The following is a 23,646-nucleotide window of genomic DNA, read 5'->3' as shown; positions in this document are numbered from 1 at the left end:
CCTTTGGCATGGAAGATAGCAAACCGGTTGGTACACTGATGGTGACCGGTTGTAAACTATCCAAAGAGGATGACTCAACATTGGTCGATGAGAAGGAATACGGATCAATGATTGGTAAGTTGCATTATGTAGTGCATAACAGACCAGATATTGCATGTGCAGTTGGCATTACTGCAAGGTTCCAGAAAAGTCCAAGAGAATCCCACTTGGTTGCAGTCAAGCGGATTCTTAGGTATCTGAAGGGAACTATTGATCATGGATTGTGGTATCCATATAACAAGGATTTCAACTTGAAAGTATTCACGGATGTTGATTGGGCAGGTAATGTCAACGACCGGAAGAGCACAACCGGTGGTGCTTTCCTTCTTGGTGGTAGACTGGTCTCATGGATGAGTAAGAAGCAGAGTTGTATCTCTTAGTCTACAGCGGAAGCAAAGTACGTTGTAGCTTTCATGAACTGCACTCAGACAATTTGGATGAAGCATGTATTAAATGGCTTCAAAGTTCCTGTATCTGAACCGGTAAGTATATTTTGTGACAATACTAGTGCAATTAACATCTCCAAGAATCCGGTTTTACATTCTAGAACCAAGCACTTTGAGCTTAAGTATCATTTCTTGAGGGAAAAGGTTCAAAACAAAGAGATTGCACTGGAACATGTTTCCAGTAAGGAGCAGTTAGCAGACATATTCACCAAGCCTCTCACAAAGGCTACATTTATGTACTTAAGAGGTGAATTAGGGGTGTTGCCCCTTCAGGAGGTGAACTAAAGGTATATGCTCCACATCAGTCAGGTATTGCATAGTCAAATTGTTTTTGGATTGATGTGTTGAAGGATGCTACTCCTCAGGGGGAGTAGCATAATGGAACAGGGAAGCTTGTGCCTCCACTTTGGCATTGTTGTCAAGGGGGAGAAGAAGTGAAGCAGAGAAGATATCTGCAAAAATTGGGGTAGAAGATGTGAAGCGGAGAGCTATCTTTGTATATTGCCATCAATGCCAAAGGGAGAGATTGTTGGCATTATGTGAACTAGTATGAGGACATGATGACATTGTATGTTGTCATTGATGTCAATATGTTGAAGAAGAGAGAACCGGTATGTTACCAAGAACTAATATATGTGAGAACAGGTATAACATTGTGAACCGGTATATGTGTCAAAGTGAAGCGGTGTGTTTTTTTAAGGTGAACCGGCATGTGGTTATGGGAACCGGTACATGGAAGCTTTGTATGACTACCGGTTGGTAGTCTCAACTTCAGGGTTTCTGGTTGAAGTGTTTCAAGCCTGTGTGACTCAACCGGTCACTTTGTGTGATGAGTTAGCATTATAACGAAGAACAGATCGTGTTGCCACGTCAGTCTTGTGCGCGTGAAGGGTCTTGCATGAAGGAGATTGTTCCTATCTACCTCGGGAATGTGCGAAGTCTGTAAAACGGTGAAAACGCGTGATGGGTTATCAGCCACCATGAAAGCGGTGGAGAACGAATGATGGAGAATGTCTTGAGATCGGTTCAAGACAGTTGCATTTAATGCAATATGCTCAACGGTCAGGATTGGACCGTTTGAATTGCTTAACCTAACAGGTTTAGGGTTTAGGGTTTATGCTACCGACCTATCTATTTCCTATAAGGTTGATGTTGTGTTGCATGTTGTGTTTGTTGGCAAAAGTTGTGTGTGTGTATCCAAGTGAAGGGATATGTGATTCTTGCCAGACTAGAGGAGAGAAGTGATACCTACAGAGTGTAAGTGCAGAAGGTGAAGAGGAGCTAAAGCGGATCTACATTGGCATTGAGTGTCATTACCAGATCATTGTAATACTTGTTGATCTCTAACCACTTCAACAGTTGGAAAATCCCTTAACAGGGTAGCTTTAACCGGCTTACTATAAATCCTCTAACAGGGTGACTCAAAACCATTGAGTTCTTGAAATCCTCTAACAAGGTAACCTTTAATAGGGTTTAACCCTTAACCGGGTATTCTAGCCATCCCTTAACCGGGTGATCCCTAACAGGATCGGTTCCTAACAGAACCTATTGTATCAGTCTTTAACCAGACAAGGCTCCTAACATAGAGAACTTCTAAAGAGTTCAAAAACGGCTTGTGGGTATTCATCCCCACCGTGGTTTTTCCCAGTTGGGTTTCCACGTCAAAAATTTGTGTCATGTGTGGTGTTTTTCATGTGATGGTTTAAGTGATTTGTGTCTGAAGGTAAATCATGTTGATCTGGTTGTTTATATATCTTTGATGATAGATTACTTGTTCATGCACTAGGGTGAAATGGAAATGAAGTATTAGATTGTATGAAAAGATAAGTGTCAACCGGTTTATGCGTGTCTCAGTTATTCTGGGTTTTGTCAGTTGTACTCTATTTAAAACCGGTGTTACTGTTTGTCTTCTTAAGCACAGTGTCTGCTGACAAACCGGTTTATGATTGTGTTTTTGTCTGTACTGATTCACCCCCCGGCCCCTCTCAGTACCGGTTTGGTACTATCTGTTTATCATTGAGTTATCAAATTAAGCATACAAGCAAGTAGCTGCTAATTTTATAAACAATCCCTCAATATACGAATACTAAAATAAATTCATCAAGGATAATATTGAACCTCAATATATGCAAAAATCCTTATTACTGCAATTTGGTCTCCAAAAAACTGAAAAGCACACATGTGAATCATGGAGTGAATCCACCTTTGAATATGGAATTGGGTTTTCATCCAATCTAATTTAGCCCAAGGGTTTCCATCCTAGGGCACGAAACATAAATCCAATGCTCCAAAATTCTCCAAGAGAAAATAATAATCCAAGCATGCCCAAAATGAATCCCAAGCTACCTTTTGTAAAAGAACTCCTCAAGAAGCTTCCAAAAGACCTTTCATATTTCCCTCTTTTATATGTAGTTTAACAAATGGGAAATAAAATAATAATGTGACTTTTATTTTATTATTCCTTGTTGCCATAAAAAGTCACTTTAATTGCTCTATTAGATTTAAATTGTCATTAAAATTTGATATAATTTGATAATTTAAAACATAATTATTTAATTGTCCTTTTTAATATCCCAAAAAGGGGACATTACAACCAACCTACCAGAGACACCACTCCCCTCAACCCATAATACATAAGATGAATTGTAGAACTTCAATGTTGAATACTCAACTCTTATCTGTCTTCATCATCATCAGAAGTCCCTCTCACAATGCATATGATCTTCTGATAAATCACACACAATGCTACTCACAACATCTCCCACAAACTCGCACATCAATCATGTCTAGCAAATAGTGTATTAATGTGCACCTCAAGAGTAAACCTAGAACAACTATTTATGTGTGTTTCAATAATAATTACATTCATATGTCAACTTAAGAAAAGATAGTGTTTGCCACCCTTAACAAAACATTTAATAGGCTAGACCCAAAAAGCCCACACATTACTCTAAAAGAAATAACATTCTATGTGGTTCCCAATATAGACCTATTTGGTCTCATTGATCATCCACACACTATCTATAGCAAGCACATGCTACACTCCTCTAGCACATCAAGATGGAACACCAACCTAGTCGGCCAACAAACACAATGACCACACTATCACTTATAACTTTCTGTCTATTAAACACCAACTCTGAAAACCTTGGAATATGATGAAACATGTGTAGACATACTCCCCTTACAAACCATAGGTCATAACTCTTAAGATAGAAGAAATGTGAAGCATAATAAACTACTAGTGTAAACACATTGTCTGAGGAGCATACTTTAAAATATTTTAAAAACCCTTTTTCTGATCACCTCAAACACCAATGAGAGATACAAGATGATACAACAAACATTCTATAATATATATCATCAACATGACATATCGCAGTCTTTCTGAAACCCAAATTCACTGGCATTAACAAGATAAAATTATACTCTTTTGGATACCTTAACATCAATGACAAAACATACCAACATCTCATATTTTTCATGATTCCCTCCAAGGAATATTAGTGAAGGAACCTAACACCACATTCATAATAAAAGTAGTGCAATCTTGTCATACCATGCATCCAACTCCATATCTTAAATCTATGAAAATCTTCCAATCCCTCAAAATAAAAAAAATTGTATATCCAAAGTCCTTCTTTCGTCCATGTACACCACTCCTAGAATCCATTTATACACTCCTTGGTGGCTATTTGAACCTCCTACAAGTGTAGGTTTTGTATTTTCCTTACATTAGGGGGTATTCCTTTTTTTTCCTCTACATTATTTAAGCTTGATTGTGTTACTAAGAGTTGTTAATATGAGGGCAAGTGGTGAAATACTTCAACTATGTGTGTCACTCTCTCCAACACATAGGTAGTTAAGTTACACACCCTCGTTTGGCTTGATATGCCACCTCTCATAACCACTATTTTATCCTTACCTAAGTAGGTTATGGGGTAGATGGGTTTCTCACCCTCTTTTAGCTTTCATAATTCATTTTGTCTTCATTTAATGAGGTTATGCCACATGTTTTAGCATTTACCAAATAAGTAAAACCTCCCACCTTTAATGGGAAGTGGGAGTTAATGCACCTCTTAGATGAATGTGCCCTTATTTTTCTATATATACAACACTCTCATCTTACTTTCACAAGTTAAGAGATAGCTCAATGAGAGTATCAAGAGTATTGTTGAAATTATCTTGCATTGTTTGTATTTTCTCTCATTTTAGTTTTTCTCTTCATTTTGTTATTTTGATCTTCTATCATTTGTCAAGTGGAGTTGCATGTGATCTATGATTGACATCAAATACTGGCTTGGTTCTCACTTCTCATAGAATCTAACACCTACATCATCCCTCATTTTATTAAAGCATGTCCAACTTCATGAATCCCTTACTCTAGAGAATGCTACCATAAATTTCCCCCTAAATCAAGATCACAAAATCCCCTCTCCATCTCACAATCTCCTTCCAAATCAAGATCAAAGAACTTCTTCTACTTCATCTCATGATCTTGTGCATCTCAAAGTATCCCCTCTTACTCCCCATCATGATCTTTAATTCTTTTTAAGATCCAATCACCCCCATTCAAAACACTTGTGAACCCCACATCTATCTACTTGATTCCTCCACCTTCATCCTATCTAGTTTCCTCCAAAAATATATAATTCTTTCCACCTCATATCCCCCTCAAAATGGACTCGTGTCTTACTTCCATGACAACAAGTATCCCATCAAAAAAGGACTTGTAAGAACGTGCACTATCAAGAAAAAGGGTCAAGCCTCCATGAACAATGTATATTGGAACCCATACAAATCAAAGAAAACCCATGTTCACATGGCCTTGGCTACCAAGCTCATGCTCAAGACATTGGTACTCCTATCCCTCCCAAATCACTTATCATCTCATATAAATCTAAATCTCTTCATGCACCCTTATATCCCAAAGCTCATCCCTTCATCATATGCATCCAATTTGACTCCTTATCTCCCAAAAATAAATCCTTCATCTCTTACATCCATCTTGGGTCCTTACACCCCTCCATCCATCACCTTTATCTCAACAACTCATAAGTTCACTCTATCACCTCAAATTCCCAATCAAGATCAACAAAGTCACACAACTTTTAATTCCTCCCAACTTCCTCCATCGTCTCATTCATAAGATATCCAAATCATCTACTCTCATGCACCCATACCTTTTCTATTCGAAGTAATTGGATTTTAAATCTTAAAAGCATGAAGCCAAAAATACACAAAAATCCAAGGATCACCATGTCCTATCAAAAATACATGCTAGAGATAAAGCAAAGAAAAATATCATCCAAAAGAAAAGGCTATAAATGCCCAAGTAGAAAAAGAAAAAGAAATTCATGGATTCCCAAACAACTAATAGAAGCAGTGCATCTCAAATTGTAGTCAAAATTGGCATCCAAACTTGATAATCCAAAAACTTCCTTGACTCCTTATTCCTCTAATCCTCAATCTAAAAATCACCCACCTTCTAAATCCATTTTGGGCCCTTATATTCCAAACTCTACTATCCTAAGTCCTCCATCATCTCCTCCATCCATTTGGGCTCCCATGTCCCAAATCCACCTCCACTCCTCTCCTTAAACCTTAAAAGTTTTAATCCTCTTCTCCACATCTGTATTGTCAATGTTGAACTTTCCAACATCCCCATCCACTTATTGACAAGTCTTCTAACACCTCATCCATTAGCCAACATTTATCCCCTATCACACTCCTTAATTCAAGTCTCTACATAGATCCTTATATTCCCATCTCACCATCCATTTCATCTAACATTTATTAGCATACCTCCAATCGTCTTGGTTTATTATAGAACTTCTTTAAAGGATACCATCCATATAACTAGATGTTTAAGTCCTTCCACCATCCATTATCTTCCAAATCCACTTATCCATATCCTTATCCTTGTCTCCATCTATCCATACCATTCCAGCAATCCCAAAAGAAAACTTAAAAAATAATAAAATAGAGAAATAATTTGTCTGATGGTGAAAACCACTTCTTGTGGTGCCTTGGACAAATACAATGATGACAACCTAGCAAATAGGCATCATGTGCAATCCCCGTCCTCTTGCACTCTACACTTGGGGGCAAGCCTTATTCATGATATCTTACCAACTACACCTTATCCCCATCCTCTAGTATCCTTCATCTCCTAACCTTCATCATGTCCCCTTCATTCCATCCTATTCAAACGCATCCTCTCTTCCTACCTTTGATCTTAATAAGGCTAATGGAAAAATATACATGCATGTTTACATCATCCAATCCCTTCGTACCCACCATCCTCCCAACTTACAAATCCCTTACCACCATCCTTCCATCCTCAATCGCAATACATTTAATGTTGTGCATTTCATTTCTTTGCAACATAGTCCTCGGAGCTCCATCCTCTTATCTCTTATCACCATACTGTTAGGCCCAATATGGAAAGCTAATGTACTGAGAGGGGAGGGGTGAATCAGTACTTCAAATCCTTTTCCCAACAATATCTTTACTGTTATGCATAAACCAAAAACTACTGTAACATAACATAAAGCTAAAACAAATGAGTAACAATCATACATGATTCACTCCATAACACATATATTTTGGTTACGCAGAAACTCTTGGTTAGAGAGAAAAACTGCAGTGGGGATGGCACCCACAACTTCACTACTACAATAATAAAGAGTGCTCGGTTAGAGCTACATTTTTAGCTATTTCTGATAGCTTACCCTGTTAGGAGTAACAAGATCTCTTAGATCTACCTTGCTAAAGGATTTTACAACACTATATATATGCTACACCTGATTAGAGGATTTACAATTTATAGACTTGATTAGAGTCTTTTACCCTGTTAAAGGTTTCTCTTACAACTTCAAAATATTACAATAAGACTTTACAAATATCTGCAACTTTACATCTAAAATGCTGTAACAGATTCTATGTGCTCAAAATAAGATTACCTTGCCTATAGCATACCTCGGTAACTCGGTAAACCCTTCTGTTTACTCTGTTCCTCGATTGTTCGCTGATAACCTTCTCGATGACCTCTGTGTCTTTGTAACAGTCATAATACTCTGTGATTTCTCATGTATCACATAAGTCTTGCTTCATACACATATGCACACACATTTCTCACATTCAAATCTGTTTCTAACCCTAAATTCATGTTGTATAAATAGACTTCTTATGTCGGTGATCTAATTCATTGCTTCGATCTTACAAACATGATTTCTCGAATAAATAACCATGCAAAATATTTCATTGGTTAGATGACCTCAAAATTATACAAAATCTGTATGTGCAATTTCCAATGTGATAACGGTTCTGTGTGCCTCGATCCTGTAACACGTTTTCATATGTGTGTCCAGGTTCAATGAATCTGGTAACATGTTTCACTCGGTGTATATCAACTCAGTGTATTATCTTTACTACTCGGTAGTCATGAAATAACACTCGGTAGACAGCTCGGTGTATACTGGGCTTTGTGACTGTTTTCCTTCTGTAACCGACTAGGCTATTCATACCGACTAAATATTTTGGTAGTGGTAACCGACTAGAGTATATAGAATGACTTTGTATATAAAACTAATGGCAATTTGATAAGTAGTAACACATACATCTACTCAATCCTTCTATCTTCTATCCAAGAAAAACCTACATTCTTTATATCCTTTTACCAAACCTTGGTTCTCCCTCATCATTGTTTCCCACCCATTACACTATCCTAAAAATCATATCCTTCATGAAATCTCATCATATCCAATCTAAATATCCTCCTTCCATCCATCCTATACAAAAACTCCAAGTAGTGTATCCAATTACTATATCAATCTTAATCCACGCAATCTAGCCCATCATTCCAAACCATCCATTATTGTTTATCTAAATCAGTTGGTATCTTTTGATCCACTTCAATCCAATCATCATATAGATATATCATTCCCAATACTTGTGGTATGCATCATTCTTATTGTTAACATTTATATCCTAATCATTATCAACCAATCCATCAATTGATTGATTTTCAGCTCAAGGACAAAATCCTATTTTGTTTGTTTGTTGTACATGCTTCCATGTTGCTTCTAAATATTTATCAGTGTGTTCATTTATCATGGTCTTTGAATTCTATTGTCATAAGGGCATCATGATGTTCCATAGTATGTTTTTGAATAAGGGAAAATAGGTTTTGAAGGGACCCGAAACCCTGTACAAAGCAGGTTAATTTGGGGGAACCTGAAACCCACATCTAAAGATATTCAAGAATAAATTTCTAAATGAAATAGAGCTAAGACTAGACAGAACAAAGCCAAGAAAGGGGATCGAAAAAGATTGACCCCTCCAAAAAGAAAAGTTGCCTGACAAATAAAAGCTTATGCATGGGAAATCTATAGGCAGTCCAAAAACCAAAAGGAGAAACAAACGAGGAGTAAAAAAGAAGTTGCCCAAAGGGGTATTAACAACAGGACCCCCCAACTTGCAACAAATAGCCAACATTAGGATTTCCCTTTGGATCCCTTCTCTTCAGATCTAAGGATCATGTCAAAAGAAGGCAAAGACCTTTTAGAATGTTTGGTTTTAACTGAAATCCAGCCTTCTTCAACCTTAGCAGCCTCAACTTGCCACTCCAGCAAATCCAACGTAGGAAACCCAACTCCCAAGGAAGGGCCAGAAAACATCGAAGAGCTCGCAGGACCAGCAGATCCAGGGCCAGGCACATCCATGGAAGAAACATACAAAGGGATAGCTCCAACAGATGCATTAGAAGCCGAAACAGAAACAAGTATAGGGGCAACACCAACAGGCGTACCATCTAGAATCCTGTCACACCCAGCTGCAGGGGCAGAACCAACAATCTATAAAATAACAGGGCCACCAGATGGCTCAAAAGGAATCAAAGTAGGAACACCATTTGAAACGTCAACAGAAGGGACAACACCATCAACAACATCCACTAAAGGAGTATCAGATCTCGTCCCAGGGACCAAGGGGACAGATCCAGCAGAATCCACCGCAGGCACTTTAGATCCATTGATGGGAAGATCCTGTCCAACCGTCTGAGAAGAGCTCTTGAATATCGTATAATGTTGAGAAGAGGCACCTTTCCACCATGAAGAGGGCTTCTTCACTTTAACTTTCTCTAAATCACATTTAGCTGCGACATGCCTAGTCTTGAAGCATCTTCTACATCTTAAGGGAATCCCTTCATAATCCAAAGGTTGAATCCAGAAACCCATGGGTGTTGAAAGTTTGATCTCTGTTGGTAGCCCCTTAGAAGCATCAAAATCTACCAAAATACGAGCATGGGTGGAATGAAGGATATCATAGGACTCCACATCCACCATAAGAAAATCTCCCAAAGTCTCACCCACTTCCTCAAGGAGTTGGTCCACCCAAAGATGAAGTGGGAGGTTGGGGAGTCTAACCCAAATCGGCATTTTACAAAAGGATTCAGATGAGGGATTAAAATCCTCATGCCAGGGTTTAATCATCAAAGGGAAAATATTCTCCCAAAAAAAGTGATCACATAGAATAATCTTTTTATCCATCCCTTTATCAAACTTGGCAATAAAAAAACCCTTTTCCAAAGGGAAAATCTGAACCGAATCTGAAATGAGGGGTTCCCAATGCTTAGAGATCCATTCATGGAGTCCCGGGAGACCGGGCCAAAAAGCCCTAAACTGACATATAACCTCAGTAGAAGAAAGATCAAAGGTAACCTAATCAATCTCTCCAACCGTCTCTTCTTCCAAATTAATAGCAATAGATTGACAAACAGGAAAAGGCTTAGTCTCAGCATGAGCAGATCCCTTACCCCTTCCAAAAGCCAGACGATCCGCATAAGATCCCCTATAGACCCCAATAATTGAGCAATCTGCACCCGAAACACAAGCTGTTGAGTCAACATAGCAAGCAGACGTCAATGGAGGCACAACAGGCACTTCATCACCAGCATGGGCCGTTCCATTAGAGCTGTTGGAAACATCAGTACCCCCTACCGAAGTGGAGGCACCCAGAGCAAGCACCTGCAAAGAGGCCGAGGGTTTAGAGCTGGAAAACATCATTCGCAGAGAAGAACTATGTTCCATACAATGTTATAAGGCATATGTTTGTATTTGATCTTTTTATCACATACTTGGTGCATCATCACTCTGGATTTGTATACCTTGGTACATAATGTAAAGTATATTATCAAATCTAGGTTGCTTATACTAACAACAACATGACTCTCATCCATCCTCCCTATCCATCTCTCCATTAATCTTATCTTCCTTCCATCCATCTTCTTCCATGTCCTTTTTTCCTTCTTCCTCCTGTCTTCCCATCCATTTCAAGAGTGCACTCGTGTTCTTCACACATGTATGTCCTCTCTAGGAGGCATATCAAAGTCCCTCCTTGTGATCCTTCCTCATCATTCCAATGGCTAGGGTCTTTTATTCCTCTTTGATACAACACCACTTTCATAGTTGTGATGCCATACCAAATAGAGGCAAAATGTAGACACCTAAAATCATCCATACCCAACCACACTTGAATTCGCCTCATTTATCTAATTAAATAAATAGTTATCATTTATTAAATTAGTCATTCACCCTTTACCTTTATCTATCAACCTTAATTAAATTAACTTACATTGTTCAATTTGACCTTATCTCCTAATACAACTAAATCAATTAATTAATCGATTTAGAGTAATTGACCTTCATTGCCATTTTTTTATGATATTTAATTTCATCTCATCCTCAATCCTTGTCAATTTAATCTTATCCATTTTAATGCATCCACATGGATCGATATCTAAACTTGTCATCATGTGACAAGTGTCCCTACCTACTTACCCTACCTGTTTCTCACACATGAGAGCATATCTCTCACACATGTGAAGCCACCCTTCATCTTACATGTCATATAGTACCCACCCTACTTCCTTCACTTGTCTCTTTCATGAGCTTTACATATGTGCTCATACATATGAGGACACCTAGGTCTTACACCTTCATTCCTCTTGTGACAACCATCACAAGGCTAAGTCTTTAATTCATGTACTCACTATCGTTCAATCCTATCCATCCATTAGACATTGCAGATTAGCCCTTGATTTTCACCATAAAAAAATCTATAAATGAAAGCTTTTGCTCATCTTTCATCATCACATAATTATGTTATCCATTTTCCTAATCATCTTCACTATATAGTCATGTTGTTGGTCTAAATAAGAAGCCACATTCCACCACTTGTCACTCATCAAAATGAGCAAATCAAGTGGAGCAAGGGTGCACTCCACTTTGGCTCAAACCATTAGATGATAAGGTTAAAACAATGTAATTGGTTTGTAGTGCTCTTATTTAACTATTGTCTTTTGCAATTTCATCATCCTCAATGTCAAAATGCAGTTTTCATATAATTTTTTAAAATTGAACCTTGGAAGTTATCCACCCATATATTTGATATCAATGGTAGTTGGATATGTACATGCTAATTTGGATAGGAAAATAGACACCTATCTTATACTTTCCTCTAAAAAAGATATGCAAATCAAAATGTTAACAACAATAGTATGACATGATCACTAGGGTAGCTAGGAAGCAAGTAGAAGTAAGAAGATAATATGTGTGAAGATAGAAAACTAAATAAACCAATCTAGTCGTTTTGAATCACCACCCTAGCATGTCCTAAAATTCTAATGTGCATATAGTTGTCCAAGATTCCCATGGAATATTAAGAAAACCATCATTGACCTTGCAATAATGCCTCAAGGTTTGATAGTATTCCAATGGTAGGTGTACTTCATAGATGTGAGTTATGTTGCATGGATCTGCCTTTGTAAAACTAACAAAAACATCTAATTCTTGCCATGGCATGGACTAGGATGTATAAAATAAAGTAAAATTACATAGTTACATGTGAATGAATTCACTAATCAAAATACTCGAATCAAACAACATCTCACCTTCACAAATGGAATTCATGATGTAGAACACCCAACACTTGAATGTTCTCACCTCTTGCCACATTACATGGTTGATGTCACATCCCCAAATTTTACATAGTATTTCATTCCAATTCTAGAGACTTTACTTTTAACTATCATAGTAAATGGTGGTAAATTGCTATGAATATGAACATATGTTTGTTAATGACAAGATGAGATGTTGATTTGTATTCTATTATGATCTTGAAGTAGTAATGACAGCTTAAAAATGGTAATTGAATGTATATTTGTTATTGCAAGATATTTTTTTCTTATCTAACCCTAATGATAAATATGATATAATTGTGTGTTTAAAATTTGACCAAGTGTTAACTAGGAGAGGGGGTCATCAAGCCAACATCTCAAAAGATCAGGGAGAGTATCATCCTAGAGATGAATATAAACAAGTGGGAATTGTATCGATGCCATCTTGAGTCTTTTGAACATTGAACTGATAAGTGATTAAGTAAGTACTTTGGTCATTAGTTTTGGATCTTAACCTTGATTTGGTTTTAAGTCATTATAAAACCCTAATGTCGATCTAGTGTCGAGTCAAAGTGCATAGATTTGAGATTGTCAGTGTTAGTTTGATCATTTCATCATCTGGTCATATCTACTATAAGAGTGAACATGTCTATATACATGCATAAACTAAATACAATAATAGTTATGTGTATATGTATTTATGAACATGTCTTTTCAACGCAAATGAGTATACATAGACATGATACATACATATATGCGTAAGAATGCGTAAAAGTATACATGCATATTTATATATATTTTTATGTAATTAAGAATAAGTATTTAATAATATAATTATTATTTTATTCATCAAAATTTACTATTTATGTTATATATGTGTGTGTGTGTTAAATAAAATGAAAAACATTTATTTCGAAATGAATCTAAAGCTTTATTAATTATCATAATTTATTGACATTTAGAAAAAGTTAACTTACCATGAATGGTAATATATAAATTTTATTTAAAAAGAGACATTTAATCACCAAATAGTGGTGAAATGGAGCAAAATCTCTACCTTTTAAGAATTAGTTAGTGATTTGTGCCTATTGTGGCGATTAAAAGCCACATTAATCAGTAAAATTTAAAGTTTTTTTATAGCCATGGCAACATACCACGTAGTGGGTAATAAAGGGGGATTTGGTCAAACGTCATGTAGTGGTGTGATTAATGCACCCAATTTTTTTTTTAAATGAGGAATTTAATCATGTGCATCATTCTCTTTTGGGATGTGATAATTAAATATTTAATCGAATTTCATTTTTTATAGCAAATTAAATAATAATGGTAAGTCTATCTTATAGAATTGTAGGGGTTATTTCAGTTGTAACTGTTAGAATTTGTGATGTGTGAATCCCACAAGTCTAGTTATCTTCAGCAAGAATACCTATCACACAAACAAAGAAAATTGAACAGCAAAATAATTGAAGACAATAACAATGAAATTGATTGAATTGATTGAGTTACAATGAAGGATATGACATCCTTATAAAGAAATCTAACTCTAAAGATAAAAACCCTAAATGGTGGAGTTTACAAGATAAACTAAGAGTTGAAACAAAATGCATGAATTAGTCATGTATGCACAAATAGCATAATAGACTAATTAAATGCATGAAACTTTCGAAATCTAAACATAGTTTGATTTTCCTAGTTTGCATTATGCATAGAGATAAATATTAATTAATTATCCCTAATTAATTAATGAATTAACTAAATAATAAATACCAATAATTAATTACTAATTAGGGCATAGATTATTTAGTGAATTAACGCAAATAAGTGAATAATTAATGTATGAATTATTTACTCCACCACCCCCCTGAATGCACAACTAGGGAGAGAGGCAAAAAAGATGTAAGAAAAAAGCATGCAAAGATGAATGCAAGATGGGCCCCAATATAAAGCTTGATGAGGTACCCATGAACAAACATGCAAGTTTCTCAAAAACGAAGCAAAGAAGAAAACTCAGTGGGAACAAAACTCCTCTCCAAAAAAGAAATAAAAGTGAAGGACTAAGAAGCCTCCAAACAAGAATGTTCCAAAAGATAGGAACGAAAGACAAGCATGAAGAAACATTGAAGCACGAAGAAGCTGCAAACACTATCGTAGAATGACTGTTATGATGCTGAAAAAAGAACCTCCAAAAATAGGAATGCAAGTGTGTCCATATGATAAGTGCTCCATCTCACTGAAATGCATGGGTAACCAACCATTGCATCTACTTAGTACATGGGAACAAGTGTTCCACCTCACCAAAATGCATGGGTAACCAGTCGCTACATCTGCTTAGTATATAGGAACAAATACTGAATACATAGCTCACTCCAACACAAAACCAAGGAAGCATTAGCAACAACAATAGAAACACCCCCCCCGCCCCGGCAATGCTGACAAGGGAGAGGTATGACAAGTACACTGAATCTAAATGCCATAATGTATTGTATGAAGAAGAACCAAGAACATCTAAACGTGCAGACATGAAAATACAAGCAAATACAAAAGGTGTGCAAACCAAGGCACACACGCATGAGAAAGCTATGAAGGTAAAACAACAAACCCCCATGGCACTTTATATCATACTACAAGTACAATAAGGCACAAAAAAGATGTGAAAATCTCATAATACATGTGCAATACAGAGGCACTTTACCTCAATGCATTTACAAAATAATAAATGTTTATAATGAAAGCTCATAATGTCAAAAAAAAGACAAGATAGGAAATACATGAAGAACAGCCAAAAACGAGTCATCCCACGCAAACGAGAAGTTTCCACGAGCTCATATGTCCAAGTAATTCACCAGAGTGTGAAAACACAAAAAACTGAATAAAATGTACTTGGAGTAAAATCTAGAAAAAGTTCATGGACAGTTGTGAAGAGCTCCGAAACACCGTCCCAACGCCACTACAATCGCAAAAAACGGAGAAGCTGGTGAAAACTTATGAGCTCGGGATTGAAAACAACACCTCTAACTTCAAATGGTTGTAGAATGCACCAATAGGAAAAACATGTGATAAGACCCACATATTTGGAAAGTTGGCGAAACCAACTTTCCGACAATATCTCATTTGCCAAAAAACGATATCATATGCCCAAGTTATGGCCAAAAGAAAAAAAAACCTCTTTTAGGGCACAAAGAGGGTCAAAGAGGGCCATGTAGAGTAGTTTGTACTGCTGACATCAGTAGAATATTTTGCGAATACTCCTTTTCTACTAAACAAAATCCTTGCCAAAAAAAGTCGCCCGAAAAAATTTGTCGCAAGGAAAAAATCACAGCCACCGAAAAAGTGGCGGTGCAATGGCAACGTGGGTCGGGCAGCAACGGAGCCTACGAGCCGAGCGACAATAGAGGGAAGCATGTTGCGGGGGTCGGGAAAAATGTGGCAAGGGTCGGGAAAAACAACAGGGTGGTACCGCCCCCACAAGCCTAGTTATCTTCTACAAGAATACCTACCACACAAACAGAGAAAATTGAACAGCAAAATAATCAAAGACAATAACAATGAAATTGATAGAATTGCTTTAGTTACAATGAAGGATATGATATCCTTATAAAGAAATCTAACTCTAAAGATAGAAACCCTAAATGGGGGAGTTCACAAGATAGATTGAGAGTTGAAACAAAATGCATGAATTAGTCATGTATGCACAAATAACATAATAGACTAATCAAATGCATGACTCTCGAAATCTAAACATAGTTTGTTTTTCCTAGTTTGCATTATGCATGGAGATAAATATTAATTAATTATCTCTAATTAATTAATTAATTTACTAAATAATAAATGTCAATAATTAATTACTGATTGGCATAGATTATTTAGTGATTGATGCAATTAAGTGAATAATTAATGTATGAATTATTTACTCCAACGACAACTAACCCCCATATTAGGGAATGGGTTTTTAGTATGTATATTTTGAATGTCCTAATTTTTAATGCCAATTATTTTGATAAGATAATTAGGAGGGAAATTATATCAATTTAATTCTAACAACTTTCAATTTATGAAGGGGATCTACTGAATATTTTTGGTTATGTTTATTAGTGAGATAACCAACCTATGGTTATTAGTTGATTGAGGATTAAATCACCCTTATTTTTGGAGGGGAAAAGGTATTTTTGAATGGAGAACTATTCTCACATGATAGGTGATAAACAGAATAGCCTTGGGCTTTTAAGGGAACTTTTTGGAAAAAAAATTGCCAATGTGCATTTGCTAGGAATTTGGTTTTGTTCTTAAGAACCCCTGGAAGGGAGATGTGTTTCTTCTCACCTTTATATCTTGAATAGTTAGGAAAGAATTTTCTTCGCATGCAAATTGTGGATTAAGGTGGGGATAAGTTGGGAGGAGGAGAGTTAGAGGAAGGACTCGGAGCCTCACAATCTTCTACCCTCGCCATTCTCCAAAAGTATTCAAACACATTTTAAGTTTTTACTAGAAATCTTCTTAATCGTGTGCTTGTAATGTCCTTTTGGAAATGTGAATTTAGAAGTGTTTTTATGTAAATCTCAAGGTGTGAAAAAACTAATATGTTTTTTAAGAAAAAGAAATAGGAAACAGAGAATTTACTATATTATGTTGAGAATCTTACTCTATTCTTTATGAATTTTCGTGTATATATATGTATATGTACATGTACACACACACACACACACATGTATGTATGCATGTATGTATGTATGTATGTATGTATGTGTGTGTGTGTGTGTGTGTGTGTGTGTGTGTGTGTGTGTGTGTGTGTGTGTGTGTGTGCGCACATAAGAGTAATCGATAAGTAGTCGAAGATGGAGTTATTAGTATTATTGTAATACATATGAGAAATTATTTTATGACTATGTGCATGATCTTAGTAATGGCAAGGGATTGTCAAAAGATGAAACTAAGTACTCAAGAAAGACCAGTGAGTTGTAGGATTTCTAGTCAGGGAATGTATTTCATCTTAATAGGCTCAGTATTATGAATGAGATAGTGGAAGCCTTTTATCAAACTTAGATGGACTAAGGGTACTAACTCTTTACTTTCAAGTTGCAATTGCAAAAGGAAAAGTCCATAACTATAAAGTGTATGTGTAAGCGCAGTCTTTTATGTATTTGGTCTTGCTATTTTTATTTACCAAACCCTAGGAAGAGAGAGTAGTCTCCAAGTCGAGTAAGGGGTGGGTGAACAAAGACTTTTTTTTATGAAACGTTGGCCAAAGTGTTATATTAGTCATGGCATACAACAAGTCAGTTCACAAGTGTTGCCGGAACATAGATCATCTATAATGGCCATACTTAGTTAGAAGATAGTCTATAGTAGTATGGTTAGATTGAGATATGTGACACACAACGCCAGCACTCAGATGGCACCACATAGGTCCCCTTCTCTATGCTCCTCGTGAAGGGTAGGGCCACTTCCAGTTGTAAGGTGTGCGGAAGACTGTTGGTTTGTGGTTGGAGATGTAGCGCCTAAATGTTGTCCCTCCTACAATTGACTAGTCGAGGCTTGCAAGACAAATATAGTACCATCCTAGTGGTTTAACTATTATATCATGATTTATTTTATGGTACTCAATGCAATGAGAAATGAAGAAAGGATTTCCTTCAATATGTTTCTGACTAGTATTGTTAAAGTAATCCTATTCAAATACATTTTTTTTTATGTTTTGGAAAGAAAAAAAATCCATGCTTTTACTGTTGATATGATAAATTATCTTGTGTAAAAGTAAAAATATTATTATTACTAAGAGTTGTTTTGGGGTCGTTACAGTTAAGCAAGGTGATAATCATAAAGATTTCTTGTATTTGTTTCTTCATTGTCATCTTCAACAACCAATTCAACCTTTTTGTTCCTTTCAATCAATGTTTTCCCACTTGCTATTGGAAATCCAAGACATGATTATATCGTCACACTAAAAGATTTATTTTTTGAGTTTCTTTATACAATAGAAAACAAAAAGCCTCTTCTATTAAATTTGCACTCAACTTCTAATGACTTCATCATCTACCATGTGGATTCCTCTTTTGGGGGGGTTGTACTCGGCACAAGAAATGACCAATTCCTTGCTTTGTACTAAAATCAAGAATGTGGCAAATTGGATTAGCATGCTATCTCTTAAATTCTTTGCAATTTGATTCCCTCTCTTGGTCTTTTCAACTAGGTTTATCTCTTGTACATCCACAAGCCTTAGCTTAGCGTCTTTGTTTTTTTGGTGATCACATGACTATACAAAGAGTGGATTCCATGATTTGAAAAATAATATACCATCTATGAAACCACAAGCAACAAAATTTACACACCCAAAACAATCTTTGGTGATTTAAATATGAAGAAAAATATTGTTTCCTCCTTAAGCATACTTGCAAACCATAATCACCCTTGAAAACTGGCAACACCTTGGCAAAGATGAAACTCTAGATTTCAAAGCCTTTGCACAACACTCTTGTAATGACACTTGTTCCACACAAACCTATGAGACATTGAAGAATGAAAGATTGATTTCAAATCCTAGTAGTCCCTATATCTCACAAAATCTTTAAAACTTGTTGTGAATGTTGCTATAGCAACTTTTGATGCTTAAAAATGTGCTGAAATGTTTTGCAATGGTGGCAAAGGAAGACTGAATGCTTGAAAACCTACAATAAAACTAAGAAAGCCCCACAAATTATGCTTCAATCTCGTAGAACTTGTTGAAATTCCCTCCTTTCTCTTGCAAATAAAAACATTGAATGAATGAAAGATGAAAGGATGAGCAAACAAAACCAAATCACAACTTGGAATAAAATATCATTTTGTTTTTGTGTTGCTTTTTTATAACTCGCTTTACCCAAGTAGTGCAAATCACACCTAAATTACCAATTTGCTACTTTTGGTTTTGGCTAGTACTTGGTATGAGGATACATGTTCGTGTGATTCATGTGTTTGCCCTTTTTTGTGTTTCTAAACAGCTGACACCTCAATGGAGTGGCACACAATTCATTAAGGAGATTGCCAAGTTTTTTTGTTTTCAAGTGACTTGAGCAAGCAATAGGAGGTTGAATGGTTGACCATACAATTGCCTTTCACACTATCTAATTTTGGGCATGCTAGAACAAGGACATGTGATCATGAACATGTTGCCACTTATACTTCCATTACTAATTTTGGCTTTATTATGTAGGGGCATGTACCTTGTGAAGGAGATGCTTTTTATTTTTGTTTTACTCGAGCTTAATATATGCCACTTTTTGAACTCTAATTTTTGTGCATGCTGGAACAAGGTCATGTAATCGTGAACAAGTTGCCAGTTTTACTTTCATGCTAACTTTGGCTTATTTGTGAAGGGCCATGTGCCTTGAAGAATATGCCATTTTTTTAACTCAAGCTTGACATATGCATGCAAATTCACAATTTTAGTCTCTATGACATTTGCCAATATAAAACTCAAATTTGAGCACCTCTTTGGTGAGTTACATGACTCACCAAGGTGCCATTCACTCTTCTAATTTTGGCAATCCAATGGTGAATCACATGACCCACCATTCGCACACCAATTTTCATGGTTCATGCCTTGGTCAAGTTTCAACATATCATTGCCATGAACTCCGAGCTTTGTATTGTTTAATGCATTGGAAGGCATCTCCCATTGTTTATACAACTACACTAATTGTTTGAAAACATACAATCCTGAACATGGGAGACAAGGATTGCACAAGCACTAATTGGACGAGAAACGATTAGTGTTTTAACACAAAAAAAATAACTCGATAGAAAAAAAATTGATTAAGGGACTAACAATTTGCACATGATTCTTAATTCTCTAAATTATTGTTACCAAAGAAGTGAAAATTAATCTTGAAACTTGTCAAACATGTCCCTGCCTCAGAAATACTTATAGGAGCATCTCTTGATAATAGGAGGCTTGAGCTAACATCTCTACACGTCTCTTAGAAATAAGTAACATCAGGTAGAAAAGATTATTTCAGGATTGTTCGTCCATTGTCCTTAGTATAAGTTTTAGCATAACTGTCCCATACACTGAAGTGTGGGAGAAGGTATAAAAAATATTTTAATCACTCCTAGACAAAGGATCTCTGAAACTATGGGTCAGGGTTAAGTCTTCAACAATCTTATGGAGTCCTACGAGTTTTTTATTTGATCTTATTTAGGAGTTAGCGAATCAGCTGGTTTTTTATGTCTGTTGACAATGTTTGTGTTTATAAATTATTTCTAATTTTTGAGTTTGAACTAATAATCATATGATGTTTTTAGTTTATGTAGTTTATATACATATAAATGTTTTGTATTTTGGCACCTTTCTATACCTTTACATCCCATTTTCTGATAATGATGCCCGCTTACTGGTCTCCCATCCATCCCAGAGACATACCTAGATCCCGGAGACCGATTCTCTCTGCCATTGAAAACACATCTAGAATAAAGTAAAATCTATTCATCAATTTTCATAAATAGGATTAATTTCATCCTATTCTTATATATATATATATGTGGACATATTAGTAAATAAGAACTGGTGTGGGAAAAAGTGTACTTGCTATCACAGACGTCATATATGAAACAGTTTCTGCAAGATGCAGTAAGATATCAAGACCCAAGCATCTCCTTGAAAATTGATATATGTCATTCATCAAAAGCTTATGTGAAGACACCATTGGCATATAGGTTCTTGTTAAATACATGTTAACAAGTTAATGCCAAGATGTAATTATTTCAAAACCAACATGCTTCCTCTACCTAGAAACTGGTGTCTATGGAATATATTAATTTAGTCTCAAATTTTCATCATTGAATGGAAATTTTGTGGCACAGAATAATCTCTCAATTAGGAGTGAAGCGCCAAAGATCCACCATTATATCAACCTCTCGCTTCTTGTGAAATTTGTAGAGTACAGGTAGATCAAACCGAAGCTGCAAATCACAAAATATGGAATAAATCGTTTGCCAGATGTTTAGATTTTATTAAACTAAATAGCAAGCATTTTACAATTAGATGCATTACTCTAAATAAGTTATATATCACAGGCTCATGCTCTAAAACTTATACTTCGAATGTACAGGATCTCATAGTAAGATTATCTCAAAAGTTTCAATAACAAAATAAAATATAACAGAAATGATATAAGCATGAAACATGTGAACGAGGGGAACGTTCAAGGAATGAAATGTTCTAGAACATACAGTGCAGATGGTGTAATTTTAATTCCATAAAATAAAGAATTAGCTAATTTAATTATTCAAGAATTAACATTCTTCATACAACACAGATTATGATGAAAAATTGATTGGCCATAAGAGTCAAACTAAACATGTTTTTCTAAAGAGTTGGCTAGGTTTTTCAAAAAAAAAATATGTCAACAGGAGAATTTCAATTTTCAATATATTTTAAACTGTTTGAGAAACTTTGTTGCATGTAATCTGAGTTGGTTTTTGTGGGGGGCAATGTATTAGTGGAGGTACATAGGATGAAAGAGATAGGAGAGGTCATGGAATTGATAGTTAATTCCGTAAGAAGAGAAGTTAAAGCTAAAAGATAGGTAACAACTCAGATAAGTGAGATAAGGATAAACTGTGCCAAGGTAAGGTTTTGAGTTGCAACCTTCCCATGAATCTTATGCAAATCTCTCTCGTTTCCTTAACCATTTTAGTGGAGTGTTTTGCCCATAGCTCTCCTCTTTCAAACGTTACATATGAAATTAATGGTAACTATTATAAGACAACTTAAACTAACTATAAGTGTTCTTGAATCTCACTCGACTAGTTACAAACAAATTATTTATTGCAGGACCTTGTGAATAAGCCCATGCTCAAAGAAACCAAAAAATAATAACATAATACAAAAGCAATTCATGCTTACACCACACAGACCTGCCTCTGACAGAATTCACGAGTATAAATGAACATTCCTTTCCACTAAGTATCTTTATGAAACCATTCAAATAGAATATGCAGTGCAACCGTGAGAGTTGAGAAATCCTGTTGTAAATGAAACCATGATAAACAAATATTTGATGTTAATACTTAGGAAAGGTAATATGTCTCTAAAACTCTGTATAGACATCACCTCCATTATTAAAATGAATGAAGTTAAAGTTACATTCACACACAGACTTTCCAACGGGACCCTAATCTGTGGGAGATAATCATGAGGAATGATGACCCAAAGGGCTCAAGATTGTTCACTTTTTGTTTTTGGGCATCAAGAGGAATGATGGTAACCTATACAATTTGTAAGCCAAGTGACACTGATGATCCAAAGGACTCAACATTGTTCACTTTTTGTGACACTTATGGTCTTAAGGACTCAACATTGTTCAAAATGCAATTTCATTGAAATTATGGAGACAAAAGGTAGCTTTTAGAGAGGTGGCCAAAAACAAAAAATGAACAATGTTTAGTCATTTGGACCATCATTGTCACATTTGGAAAGCCTGTGTGTGAATGATTATCTCCAATCCACTTAAATTCTGTTGGAGAAAATCAAGAGGAATGATGGCAGCCTATACAATTTGTAAGAAATACTTAGCATAAAAAGTTAACTCAGGGCTTAGAAATTGTGGAGAAGAAGATCACATTGCCTGAATCTAACTCTAGAACAACTCTATTGGTCACCTCCTTTAGGGGAAGAAGGCAAGGACTAAGGATTTAAATGAAATCAAACATTAGAAATGTATATATACCTATGTTACATCAGGCGCATCCCCAGCTCTCATGTGGGCATCTCCATCCCAATAACACCTGTATTTAATGTGTTAAATTGTGATGAGGTTCAATGTGTTTTCAGATATCTATAAGCGATAATTTCTATTGTCATGGTTTCATGAGGTTGGCACTCTGACCTGCTATATCTCTCTTTGTTGGAGCTACGAAACAATGAATGGTAAGCTTCTGTAGGGCAAATCTGCTATACAGATATAATCTTTGGCTACTATTAGCCGTTACTTGTTTGGGACTATGAATGTTGAGACTTCAAAGGAATAATCCACATTTCCAGCATATAACTTTTTTTTCATGTTTAAGTATGTACAATGCATCATGAGTCACCCCTATGATTGCATATTCTCCTAGCAATCACATTGTTCTTAAAATTAGATAGTCATTATTGAAATCGAGTGTGAGGGGCTGAATTTATTATGAAATCTGGAAACATAATGATTTTTTTTAGTCAACTTCAAGTGA

The 23,646-nt window shown here is 35.9% G+C and overlaps 1 protein-coding gene across 2 annotated transcripts in view; it reads right to left on the bottom strand.

The window, feature by feature from the left end:
* Positions 1-20,984: 20,984 nt before the first annotated feature.
* Positions 20,985-23,646, bottom strand: part of LOC131044226 (uncharacterized) — a 145,249-nt gene continuing 142,587 nt past the window's right edge. For both annotated transcript variants that reach the window (XM_057977511.2, XM_057977510.2), the window contains one exon: positions 20,985-21,378. In XM_057977511.2, coding sequence (XP_057833494.1) covers positions 21,289-21,378 — 90 coding nt within the window. In that variant the 3' untranslated portion in view covers positions 20,985-21,288. The remainder of the gene's footprint in view (positions 21,379-23,646) is intronic.

Source organism: Cryptomeria japonica, chromosome 6 (genome assembly GCF_030272615.1).
Source record: "Cryptomeria japonica chromosome 6, Sugi_1.0, whole genome shotgun sequence".
Taxonomy (NCBI): domain Eukaryota; kingdom Viridiplantae; phylum Streptophyta; class Pinopsida; order Cupressales; family Cupressaceae; genus Cryptomeria; species Cryptomeria japonica.
The sequence above is the reverse complement of the archived record's forward strand: the minus strand, read 5'-3'. Positions and strand labels throughout refer to the sequence as shown.